This window comes from Siphateles boraxobius, unplaced genomic scaffold (genome assembly GCF_051911475.1).
Source record: "Siphateles boraxobius isolate OS27281-9 unplaced genomic scaffold, OSU_SipBor_1 130, whole genome shotgun sequence".
Classification (NCBI taxonomy): domain Eukaryota; kingdom Metazoa; phylum Chordata; class Actinopteri; order Cypriniformes; family Leuciscidae; genus Siphateles; species Siphateles boraxobius.
The window spans coordinates 4239942-4254022 of NW_027508734.1; the positions used below are offsets into that span (position 1 = coordinate 4239942).

Here is a 14081-nt window from a genome sequence, read left to right on the forward strand (position 1 = left end):
TTAGTCATTTAACATGCTTTATTCTCAACACAAACATTGAATGTGTGTGTGTGTGTTTGTGTCGGCGAACATTCTCTGCATGAAATCTGTCTCTGACATGGTTTCAACCTTGGATGTCCTGTTGCGGTGTAACAATAAACAAAAACCCATTCAGTATAAATTACACAGAGTTGCATGTAAAGTTCTAACATTTTAATGTTTACCACGGCTCTGCTTTTTTTGGAAAAATATTATAGTGCCTTTAGTCTTTAAAACAAAAGATAAAGTAATATGTGGGCCATTCCTGGTATGCAGTGACATTTTGGCTTCATAAATGTTGGGAAAAAAAAGGACATAATTTTCATGTTTTTAGCATTCTATCAAAATAGTGATATGTTTAACTATAAGGAACACATATTGGTCAAGCTCAGGGACTCTATAATAATAATTATTGGTAGATTGTTTAGACACTGTCCATAAAAATATTCCACCCTGTTAGGGACATATACATAGTTATTATCACAACATGAGCTTTTCTTGGATAGTATATGTCCCTTATGCCATCTTAGATTCTTTTTTTCTTCTTGAAACAAGCAAAACAATTTTTGATGAAAAGAATATGTTTCACATTCCACCCTTAGGTTTATAGACCTAACAGGGTGGAATCTAAGAGGGTGAAAAATTCTGAGCTAAGTTAGCCATAGCTCTTTGAGTGATCAACATTTAGCTAGCTAACCTTCTACAGATGAACAGAACTTTTATAACTAATTCGGATTTGTTTTTAATTTTTTTTGATAGGACAAACATTCTCCATAACATAGCCTAACAGGGTGGACCTTTAAGGGTGGGACAAGCAGGATAACATTTCAAAAACTAAAAACAAAGTTAGGAGTGAGAGCTGAAGCTTACCTCACTTTGTACAGTTGAATTCCAGCAGGTAAAAGAAATTAAGTCACTTCTTGAAAATGGTCTCAAAGAAATTGCAGTCGGATTTGGAAGGCAAAAAAGTACATACTAACAGGGTGGAAGATGACTTCAGGGACGCAATAATTAAAGACAATTTTAAGAAAAATACCTATATTTCCACATGATTTATATGTATGATTAGAGGCAATTTAGCCTAGTCTAAAACATAATTTAAAAATATTTTGAGGTTTTTGTCATTTCATGGTTTATATTTCTTGCAGAAGTTGATTACTGTGCACTGAGGACATGATATAATTGAATGCATACATCAATTAAAATTCTGTAAACTACAAAATAGTATTTTTAATGCCTATTATCTCTGTTTAAATGGTAAAGAATACTTAAATCTACAATTTAAGCCATTTATTATAAATATGTGACTCATTTTAGAGAAAATATGAGTAAATAAATCATTGGGACAGGAAAGTCACCGCAGGAATGACCCGTGTATCTATTTTATATTTATATAGACGTGCTCCCGCGGAATAACACTGACAAGTCATCTGCCGAAGTTACGTTAGCAAATCTAACGTTACTGGCTTGATCAGTCACACATGAAAGTAATCAGACTAACATATGGTGTGATATTTCAAAATATATACTGTAATTGAGTGTGTATATACCATAAACAGTGACGTGTCGAGGTCTCTCCTACTGAAAAACGCGGACCTTTGATTCCGCTTTGCGAATCGCAAATCAAGCAGTGATTGACAGCGCTCTGATCCAATGGCGTTGGGCATTGTCAGGTTGGCAGTAAATCTAGCCCAATGATGTTGGGAGGGCACCAGGGGGGGCCAATCATATTCCAGGGGGGGCCAGTGCCACCCCGTGCCCCCCTTCTAAACACGCCCCTGACTTTCAGTGATTTTAATATAATCAAAAATATCTTATAAACTTAAATAAATAATAATTTTATTTAGAAACACAGACATCAATAATCAGACTGTGATTCTCAACAATGGCATGTTGCAGTGCATTCTGCCAGCCACCAATCACAACTCATTAATGGCTCCCATCATGCATTGCGATATGAATAAATTATGATCTGAATTGTCTATGTAATTTACTTTTCCTAATTGAATATTCTGCTCGTCACCATTGTTGAGATGCATAGATTGAATCTTGCTCTCTGTGAATGCTTAAAATAAAGATGTTTTATTTTTGAAAAAAAACTTTTAAGAAATCCTTTGTATTATATAGAAAATTCTAGATTTTTGATGTATAAACAATGATGTTGTAATTAACAATATGTATCTTTGTCACAAGATTCTTAATGAGTTCAGTGATGAAGTTCATAGGATGACTACATCGTAACATAATCAACAACATTAAATCACCTTTTTCCTTTATTCATCTGTCTTAAGTAACAGCAGACAAACAAAATCTAATGTTAAAAATAAAAGGGTCAAAGGCCCAACTAAAGCACACACTGATCTCCATAATGGTGACGTACAATTTGTGATTTTCTCCTTCAGTGATTCTGCTTATTAACATCAGGTGTCTTCAATAATGCTCAAACATCCCTCAATTAATCACTTAATTATCTCATTAACTTATTAGTACTAACTAATTTAACACTCATATTTTAACATTTTACACTCTTGAGTCTGGAGCCATATAAACTCCCAGGAGAGTTAATTTAACACTGGAGTTTTTTGCTGTTTAAATGTATTTAACACAATGCATTTTTAAAGCGATTTTATTTACTTTTTTAACTTTTATTTAGAGGCAAATGATCATGCATGTTGTGTTTAAGTCGTATCCGTGTTTCATCTGTGAGAAAAGAGAAAAGTTCAGCTCAGGAAACCTCAAGTCTTATCTTTACTGAACGTGTCCAAATGTAGCCGACCGTTATTCTGTTGCAACAGCATTCATGATAAAAGCTTGTCATTCATTGCGGAAGAATATGTAGTTTCATATGTGCCACATTTATGAAATAATAGGCTGCTGCTGGTGATGATGGAGAGTAAATAAATAAAATGAAAAGAAAGAGAGCAAGAGTGCAGTGGAGGAGGAGGAGGAGGGGGAGAGAAACACTTTGTAAAGTGCGGATGGACACAGAGATGATAAGCTGAAATACACGAGTCAATGTGTAAATACAAACCATTACAGGCCATAAAATTCAGATATCCGGTGTGAATAAAGTTTTTCTTCCGCCTGACTTTGCTGTGCCGAAGTTCTTAGGAAGATAAGTGTGTATTAGTGAGAAGTGTGAGATGGTCTGTGATGATAGAAAACCACTCAAATGTCGTGAGCTTCTTTTGATGGTTCATTTATATTTGCCGTCTATGTTTCCTTTTTCTCATTGGTTCTGATGATGTTGTTCCCAAAATAATTATCTCATGCTGAATGTGAAAAAATAACATGATTTTGTGATGATTTGTAACCAGAGTTGTGTGTTGTGTGTTGTAGTGTCACGAGCTGATGCAGAAGTTCAGGTGCATAAAGCTGTCGGAGACTCACTGGATTTAATTGCTATTTATTCAAAAGAAAATCTTGAAGTTACGTGGAGATATAATGGAAATGAATTCGTCGAGTATGACAAAGATCAGATCAAACGGGTGAATCCCTCATTATTTCTCAATAGGTTAAAGATGTATAAGAACAATATTAGTATAACAATAGAAGACCTGAAACTCCAGGATTCTGGAATATTCTCTATTTTTGCAACACGAAGATCTGATCAACTTCCATCAAAAGTCATTGTGCTTCAAGTTCATGGTGAGTTTAACTTGATATTCATCGAGTCAATGCTGTTAGGATGCAAACACACATAAACATTCAAGAACTGGAGTTAAATATGTTTATAGTCATTTAGCTGAAGTTCAATAGTTCCTTAATAAAGGACACCGAACACCTTTAAAATTAATGATTCAAAAGGGAATTTTCGCAGTGATGTCATAAGAATCTTCCAGTGAACAGTTCTAGTGTAAATAACGTTTCTCCACTATTATAACAACAACAACAAAACTTTTGTACAATAAAAAAAGATTCTTCATGGAACCATAGACACCAAAAAATAACCTTTATTTTCAAAATGTAAATATATTTAATTTTGCGTATTATTCTCCTCCAGAACCCATCAGAGATGTACAGATTGAGTTCAATAATTCCTGGCTGGAGTCAAAAAACATCTGCGAGATTCATCTTCGGTGTCTGGCGTCCGGTGATCTGAATCCCTCCTACAGCTGGAGTGGAGATCCGGTCAAGACTGGACAGAACCAGACCATCGAACTCCGTCCAGCAGAGAGCGCTACAGTCTCCTGCACCGCCAGCAACACCGTCAGCACCAAACACACCGTCAAGACTGTAATGTGCACAGGGAAATCTGAGTATTCAAGGTTCTGTGTAAAAATGTTGAATACTTAAATTCTCAAGTATTAATAAACATTAAATAATTACATTTTTTTTATATTTTAAAGTAAATAAAGACCACTAAGAAACAGGCCATCTATTTTGTGACCCTTTGAATGGCAAGTTTGTTTGTGTTTATTTGTTACATTGCCCTAAAATGATCTTGTTAGCCTATTATTCATTGTGATTGTACAAAAAAATATTTTAGGATCAGTATTAACAACTTGGACACAATTAAAACCTGGATGATCTAAACCCTTCACAGTTTATATAAAAAAAGATTTAATACTGTTGGCTCAGACATATTTAAGTATTCCTATGAAGCTGAAGCATTAATGAATAAAGAAAAATGAAGATATCTGTGTGAGATCTTTCAAAAATGCTACAACATCTCTAGTGTAAAAATTGAGACACTCATACAAACCTCAACAATGGAAATATGAAAATGTTCAAATCTAAATAGTAATAGAATTGAAATAAATTTCTTCAGAATTGCTGCTGATTGTCACAACAGTGCCGGATGTCACTATCACACTGAAAAAAAAGTAAACTTAAATTTTTCCTTTTACAAGTTGCATGCATTTTTTTTTTTTAAGTAGCCCAAATTTCACACATGGAATTAAGTGAATCTACTTAACCAAATTAAGTAAAATTAACAAAGAAAACAAGTAACTTTAACTATAGGCTAGTTCAAATTTGTTGAGTAATTTCTACTTTTTCTTTGCAATACTTTCGCCATGAATTTAAAGTGTATGCTTTATTTAGAAATGTCTAAGTAAATAACAAAGTAGATATTAGAGGAAACATACACTATACATTAATAATGTGGTACCGACCAGAACAAAGAGACCTCAATACTTGGTTTACAATAACAGTAACATTCGGTGGATAATTTTTGCATATGAATGTTTCATTTTGAGTAGAAGATGAACTCCAGATGTCACAAAACAAGTTACTAAACCAAACAACAAAAGCAATGAAAAAGCAGTGTAAATACAGCTGGAAAACAGTGAAAAGTGCAAACTTATTAACCATCCATTCATGCCCCGGTGCATGATGGGAACACCAAGTTTAAAGTGAATAGGCTACTAATATAGAATTTACTTTTTTTTTTAATCTTGCCTGAACATACTTATTCAGCTACAAAATACATTAGTTTTTTTTCTGTAGTATTTACTTTACATAATCATTTTCATCAGAGATGGTCATATACTCTACTATACAGGATTTCAGTGAAGTGCGTATATCGAGGCTTGTATCGCAATGACGTCATTGATGACTGGTTCTGCCATATTTTGACATATATATAGGCTATTTATATATATATATATATATGGTTTAAACCCAGCCGATTTCCAGTTTTAAATAATAATATTGCCCCTCCTGCCTATTATGACCAAAGAATTGATTTACACACATTTGATAGCCCCATTTATTTCAAGCCAATACGTTTATTACACATTTATGTTATGCAATCATTATATACTACCAGAAAATACACATTATATTCATATAAATAGATTAGTCTATGTGGAAATGTATGTCCTGATATGAGAGATTTATGTATTTTTAGTCTGGGAAAAATCCTCCGATGACGCAAAAATCGTAATTTTGCGTCATCGGAGGATTTTTTCACCACGCCCATATGGGGCGGGATCTCACTCACAAAATGTAAAGATAGTGTCAGCCATATCTTTCTGTAGAAGCTAAGCTAACAGGCACTTGCTCTGTGTAGAAAGTTTGTATAGTAGTCTAAACCCGATTTACGAGTTTTGAAGTTGAAATGGCAGAAGGGGATTTTGAATATCTGTTGCACGAATCTGATGATCGCGGCTACCTGTACGAGCCCCAATACAGCGACGAACAGTTGCGGGAGATGGAGGAACAAGAGGCGGCCGGAGCAGCTGCTGCAGAAGGGGAGCAAGACCTGACTCGAACCCGGCCAGACTCCAGCTGGGGCGGACCGGTCGTGTCAGTGCTCTCGCTGTGCGCCTATGGAAACAGATAGAGAGTCATATTGCTGTCGCGAATTTCAGCGATGTCATTTTCTTCTGGACGAGATAAATTGGAAACGCCAACCTAAGCCCGCATGGACAAACGGACGGCTTAGTGTAAAGCAGACATGGGCAGTATTTCAATTAAATGTATTTTAAATACGCATTTAATTACTTTAGTGTTTATTGTAATTTGTATTTTGCAGGTGTGGAAAAAATAAAATGTAGTTTGTAACAAAATATTTTGAGGGAGTGTATTTAGAGTATTTCAAATACTTAAATACTAAGAAAAATCACCATAGTAAATGATTTTGCCATATTTTCGGTCTGATGTTGGCAATGTCCAGCTTAGATGCACGAAAGTCACGTGACACCCTGTAGACCGGGCTCCCTCCAAGAAGTGAATGAGTTTTGAAATCTTAAAAACGGCATTAAGGTAAAGTCATTCATAAAAGGACATCATAGGCCATAACTATTATGAAACAGCGCGTCTGTCGTAAATCTCCATGCTAAGCAAGCGCTCACAATATAAAATCCATCTGCAGTTTTTACACGTTTTTAAACGTATTACATATGAGAAATATTGATATTGATTTTGTATAAAATAATCAGCAATCCTATTGTTTTTCAGTAATTTCGCACGCAGCGCGATTCTACAATGGAAATGCACACGCGGTCAGGGCAGTTAGAGTCTTGTGTAAAACAAACCCACACATATTATGATTAATATGATTAATCATATATATTATGATTAAAATGGAATTTTGATTTTGTGACGCAAATTCTCGGTCTGTTATTTTTACACAAAAATCGCTGCAAAAGATGCTTTCCAACAGGTTTTATCGTAGTTTTTGTCCAACTCCATTGACTTGTATTGGATTTTCTGTGAGGTACGGTATTACTCCGCCGCCGGAAACGGAAATGGGGTTGTTTGTATTCTTTCTGTAGTCTTCCAGTCACGGTATCGTAGGCTGCGGTACCGTAGGCTCATAGCGAAGGCTACGCTATCCAAACATTGGCAAAGGTGCATTATCGGCATCAACTGGGCTGGAGTGTCTATTATTCAAGCTCTCAACGGAAGAATGTCCGGTTGCGAGGCGTTTGGAAAAATAGGTCCACAGTTTTACTACAACGGTAAAACACCTGTTGGAAAGCATCTTTTGCAGCAATTTTTGCGTGAGCATATCAGTGAACACCCCAGACCACTCGGTGAGTTTCACGTCTTTGTAAATTAAAGTTTAATGCGTTTTATGAATGATTGTTCCAGTGCCCCTATGAAACCATTGTGTGTGTGTGGGGGGGGGGCTAAAACCGAAACCGAAAATCCACGGGACAGCAGCATTTCTCCAAATTTCAATCTTAAGCGTTCTATTTCATCAGAAACAATCTTAAAACAGGGCTTTAAGTGTAAAACATAGCCTAAGTGCAAAAAGTGCTACATAGCCTATACATCAAACACGTTTTTTTAGATTTCATGAGCCAGTATTTGTATTTTGTAACAAAATAGTTTTTGATGTATTTGTGCCCACCTCTGGTGTAAAGTGAGTATTTGGTTTGTTTTTCTTTTTTTTTACTAAGACGTAATGAACAGAGTTTGGACACTCAGCATTATCACAATGTTCTTCATGCGTAGTCAGCTGAGCTATTGTTGTTATATTTACATCTATGCTAGCATACTGAATGTGCAAATAGTTCGCACTGCTAACGTTGTGCTTAACGTTACTGTTTTGTAGACAATATCGCAGACGCCTAACAGTCTATCGTCACTTTATGGAATGGGTCCTGCAAGGCGAGAGACATAGTAAAGGCTATCGTCTCGTTTTGCCAACCTGTGTTGTCCAGGATATCAGACGGAGATATCCGACTCCTGACGGACAATACTGTGAATAAGGAAACAGCTGAAGCTCTGGAAGAGCTTTGAGTGTAAAAGTGTTAATATTATTATTTTTATTTTTTATTAAAAGTTATAACTCACATTGGTTGTGGTTCTTTTTATAAACCTTTACTGTCACAAAAGTAGGCCTATGTATTAGCCTAGAGAATGTGTGGAGACATTTTTCGGATACTGCCGCCTGTAACCGGTAGGCGTGGTTTGGGAGTGGCTTGGCCTCGTAAGGGCAGCAAAGCAAGTGGATTCTGGGAGTTGTTGTCTTTCAGCCACATGAGTAAAAATATACATTTTCTGCCTTTTCACAGTCTAGAATGCTTCAATTTCAAAAATAATTTTACATTTCTACTATATAAATGACCACTATTAAATACACATTCATCTTCCCAGAGCTGAAGTATCCCTTTAAGTAAATCAAAATATTTTTTAGAGCAAAATGATATTCAGTATTCTAACAGTATGGTACAGAAATTGAATAATCAAATGTAAAATAACACTGTATAATCTTCATGGTATAAATCAACTATAAATTAATCCTTATTAAAGTTACACAAAAGTTATTCAGTCATGAGCAGTGAGTGATTTATGTTTGTCTGTTGTGGTTTGATTAACGTTAATAACAGACAGCAGGAGTTTTAGGCTGCTTTAAGACCGAATGCACTGATCCAATACATTCGATTTCTTTCTCAACTGTCTAAATTCACTCAAGACATAACCGACTGTGTTTAAGTAAATACTTGCCAAGGCTGGCATTTTGAGATAATCGTGTGTTCAAGCAAGAAGACGTTAAACAGCACTCAATTCAGTTTTGAGACGCAGCTTTCTTCTGTGAGTGCAAATCCAGAATTTAATTGTCTTGTGTGTGGTCAAGGACTTAAATCTACATTTACAAGACTTAAAACTCTTTTTTTTTTTAATATTATTTTTCAGCCCATGGAAGCCTGTGCATTAATGCACATTTTCCCTCTAATGTAAATCAAAAACCGTCGAAAAATATGGCTACCATGACATATTTTGAGCGACAAAGATTTGGAAATTAAATTATTTTAACGTTAATTACTTTGCACAGGCAAGAATGGCAAATATTGATTAACTTCAAGACTTAAAATGGGTATAAAAATAGGTAAAACGATTCCCACCTCTATCCATTTTGGTAATAGACTTTTTACTCATTTAAAATGCTAAACACATTAATTTAAAATCTAAATTAATAATAATTTATCAAATAACAATTGAACAAATAACTTTTGATTATTTAAAAAGTTTTATTAAAGGAGATTTTCAAAAAAAGTAATTTTTGGGCACAATGGCGCCCCCTGTCGTGTGGTGCTTAGGCCTGGCGATATGGCCAACAAATCATATCTCTGTATTTTTTGGTTAAATGGCAATATACAATTGATACATCTCTGTTGTATATTATTTGATGTTTGACTGGTTAAGGATGAGTGCTACCAGAATGGTGTGTCGATTAGAACACAGGAATGAGTCCAGAAGTTACTTCTCAAGTGATTAATTGCCATTTGCTTTCTTTCTTGGTTCTCCCATTTCCTTAATATGGCTTTACAATTGCTGCATATTGCTGGTGTCTACAATCAAACAAAGTTAACTTTACTAATACAAATTATAATAATAAATATACATTCACATAACCATAAAGAAAGTCTTTGAACAAATCAACAGTTATCAAATCAATATCAATACAGAAAGTTTGAATAAACTTACAGTCATAGACGCAGCAAGCTGAGGAGCAAACAGTCAGCACAAAGAGAATCACACTAGAGAGGTTGATTAGTAAGGTAATTATCCTCAGGTGAAGGAAGTTCCAGGAAGTGGGCGTGTCTCCCAATAGAGTGACTAATTGGGATTTTTAACATCTGTACTTTCTACATTTTTCTATATTTGGATAAATAAAATCTGTATTTCTTTTACAAAATGTTATTTCACATCCTGCCCAATGATATCTTACAAACAATGTTGATATTGAAGGAAACAAATATAGTGAATGGAATGTAGGCTATGCAATATATTATGTGCAAAAAAAGTGGTTAAAATCACATTACATCCTAACATTATAACATTACAATCTAAAAACAAAAATTGGCCTTTAGTCAATTTAAAAACAAACTAACTAAAGGAAAATAAAAAGAAAAGCACAAACTAATTATATTAGCCTGCATTTGATCACCCCTTTATAATGGTCACTTTCATAAACATATACTAGTAGGTTTAAAATTCCACATATTGTACATTTATTGTCTCCAACAACAAATATTTTAGCAATATGTAAATTTTAGTCAGAATTATTGCGCTACTATTCTATTGTGCTCCGTCTATTTGGCACGCATCCGACAGACGTCTACAGAAGATATTAGTGAGAATTAACGGAGGTTTAGATGTTTATATTTGTTTCATTTAAAGTCACCATTGTGGTGATCAGTGTTTGCTTTAGTTGTTCATTGGTCCCCGTACTTTTTACGTTAGCTTTTATTGGCTGCTGCATCTGTGATTGTATAATACACTGTTGTAGCAGAAAAAGCCAAGATAAAGCAATATCAGATGTAATCAGTTCCTTGTTGATAATGTCATAATTATCACAAAATAAGCATCTAATGTTATTTTTTGTGATTATATCTGGCGTTTATATCAGCCAACATTGTGGAACTGCAATAGCATTAAAAGTATTTGAATGTGGATAAAAATCTTGTGCACAGAATGTTTAAATGGATCATGTAAGGAGCATGGATGTTTAAGGAGTTATGTAATCCTGAATATTTAATAAGTCTTATTTGTAGCTAATTGCTATAGATAGCCTACCAATTCAATTCTGAGACATGAAAAATGTTTGGATGAATGCATTTGAATATCTGAGTCATTGTATGGAGCCTTTTAAAATCCACTTTGAGACTAGTTAATTGGGTCACTTAAAATGACTTCATTCCACGATATTAAAGTTACATGAACAAATTATGTTTGTTTAACTTAGTTCATTCATATGGGACTGATGTACACTATTAAATCATATAAACCCAACACACTTTTTTTTAGTGTTGTTGAGTGTCATATGGTGATTGTTGAGAGAGTCTAAATAAGTTAATATATTATTGCTCACATGTGTTTTCTTCATTCTTCAGAATAGCTGATTGTCAAAACAGTGGAAGTCACTATAACATATCACACTGAAAAAAAAGTAAACATTAATTTTTCCTTTTACAAGTTTTTGCATGCCAAATTTTAAAGTAGCCTAAATTTCACAAATGGAATCAAGTAGGCTAAATCTACTTAACTTAAGTAAAATTAACAAATAAAATAATTAACTAAATAGAAGTTAGAATTTGTTGAGTAATTTATACTTAGTTGAAGTTTACTTTGCAATACTGTTACCAACAACATTGAATATGCCATGCATTTAAGGGTATGCTTTATTTAGAAACGTCTAATAGCATATTTTGTACAACACATCTATATTAATAACCCACCCGAACACAGAGACCTCAATAGGCCTACTTGGTTTACAATAATGGTAACATTTGCTGGATCATTTTTTGAATGTGTCATTTTGATTAGAAGATGAACTCCAAATGTCCCAAAACAGCAAGTTACTAACTCTAACAACAAAAGCAATGATAAAGTGGAAAACAGTGAAAAATGACCCAGTGTTCAGACTACGCACACTCTATAAATATTTTATCCCCCTTGCTTCTGGACGTAGGGATAGGTTTCCAATGTATAGAAAGCCCATGAATATTAAGAGTTTTGAACATAAGAATCGACCAATGATTCGTCACTAAATCCACAATCCACACGTTCTAGATGTGGACCGGATCTGGGCCGACACTGTTGCTATGTTCTTATACTGTCTATGGCTGCCAAAAACAACTTCTAAATGAAACACCACTCAAGTTCCTCCCAAGATCTTCCTTACATTAAAGCCATTGTCAAAGTGCTTATTCAACACATGGAGAAAAAGCAAAGTCATTTACTTATATTTATTTACATTAAGCCAGGTGAAATGTATGCAACCTTCTCTGTAAACGCGTACATGAAAAGGATTTGATCTGACGGTGCTAAAATAAAGGTTCACTCGCCACGTGTTGTGGGCTCAGAATAAAGTTTAATACCTCTACTCGATGTGTATGTTGTTTTTACTCCCCAAAACTATTTTACCACTTCAGTTTTGCTCTAAACATGAGTGGCATAGCTGTCAACATTGAACATTGAAAATAAGGGAGATTTCCCGAAATCCATCCCCAAAATAAGGGATTTTTTTACACGATTCTTACCCACAAACTTTTTTAAAAAAAGCACTAATCATTAACAGTCTAAAGAGTTTATAACTACATAGGCCTACATATAGTGTGAGAGAGAGACGTGTGTGTGTATATATGAGAGAGAGAGAAAGAGAGTGTGTGTGTGTGTGTGTGTGTGAGAGAGAGAGAGAGAGAGAGAGAGAGGTAGAGAGAGAAGGAGTGTGTCTGTGTGTGTGTTAGGGGTGTGACCGTAACCGTGAGACCGACGGTTATAGTTGAACACCGTAATTAGAACTCTATAACCGCCAAAACCGTTTTATTAAAATATTTTTTACAAAAAATGTTTTATCATAGAGAATGTTTAACTACTAATATCAGCTTACGAGGGAAACGGAGGCGGAGTTAGTGGTGCTTCGGAAGTTCGGAGGCTGCTGCAGGAGATGATTCGGGAGAGGTCTGTACCGATCAGAGCGCACGCTGACACGGAGTTAGGGTCAAGCTTTGTTTATAGCATGGTTTATACTCGACGCGTCTGTACGAGCGCGGCAAAAATGATGTGTTGGGTGCGCAAGACCCGCAAGACCCCATTTCGCTTTGCTGTGTGCACGGCTTTTCTTTGTAACAGCGCGCACGGCGCCGCATCCGAGGATGAACGACTTCAAGCCGAATCTGCCCGAGCTTGTACGTCTCACACAATCAGAGCGTAAAAATACGGGATATTTTACGGGAAAATACTAAAACGGGAAGACAGCGGGAAAAGAGCTAAAATACGTGAGAAACCCGGAAAAAACGGGAGGGTTGACAGCTATGATGAGTGGACAAAACACACGGTCCGCTTCTGGAGGAGCTAAGGCCGGGCAGGCAGAGTTGAGTCTACACGGTTCTCACGCTGCGGTTAAGTGCGCAGCGGCTCATTGTTGACCAGTCAGATTGTGTGTGAGTTCAGATTCACTCAGTGGAATCATGGAAGAAACCGCTCCAGAATCCGCGACCGAGAAGAAACCAGCAGCCAAACGCCAGAGAACGGGACCAAACGTCCGCAAGCTGATCGTCAAGGCTGTGTCCGAGTCTGAGGAGAGGAGCGGTGTGTCCCTCCCCGCCCTGAAGAAAGCGCTCGCTGCCGGTGGATACGACGTGGAGAAGAACAACTCACGCATCAAGATCTCCATTAAGAGCCTGGTGACTAATGACATCCTAGTTCAGACTAAAGGAACCGGCGTCTCGGGCTCCTTCAAGCTCAACAGGAAACAGACCGGGGCCAAGAAAAAGAAAAAACCGAAAGCGAAGAAAGCGGCTCCTAAAGCCAAGAAACCCGCTGCCGTTAAAAAGCCCAAATCTGCAGCAGCAAAGAAGCCCGCCGCTAAGAAATCTCCAAAGAAAGTGAAGAAACCCGCCGACAGCAGCCACAAAGAAATAAACTGTATTATTTTCGTTGTTTAATCAAAACGGCTCTTTTAAGAGCCACTCAGTAATTCACAGTAAAGCGCGTTATTTCATCTGTCCCATAAAGATGATACCTATTGGCTTTCCTTTATGTTACAAGTGAAAGCAAATTATTGGGCCTGTATGTTAATGTTGTGCAAATACACATAGATTTCATTATTGAGGATGTTGATGTTTTGATAAAGTCTGAAGTATCTGTGCGTACATGTT

At 36.0% G+C, this 14081-nt stretch overlaps 1 protein-coding gene and 1 pseudogene across 1 annotated transcript in view; both read left to right on the forward strand.

Moving 5' to 3' along the window:
* The window catches only part of LOC143736472 (CD48 antigen-like), a 41221-nt gene extending 36411 nt beyond the window's left edge, over positions 1-4810 (forward strand). The window contains exons 2-3 of the mRNA XM_077227175.1: positions 3358-3666; positions 4022-4810. Coding sequence (XP_077083290.1) covers positions 3358-3666; positions 4022-4314 — 602 coding nt within the window. The 3' untranslated portion in view covers positions 4315-4810. The remainder of the gene's footprint in view (positions 1-3357; positions 3667-4021) is intronic.
* Positions 4811-13367: 8557 nt separating this feature from the next.
* On the forward strand, positions 13368-13868 carry LOC143736435 (histone H1.5 pseudogene; annotated as a pseudogene).
* Positions 13869-14081: the final 213 nt, after the last annotated feature.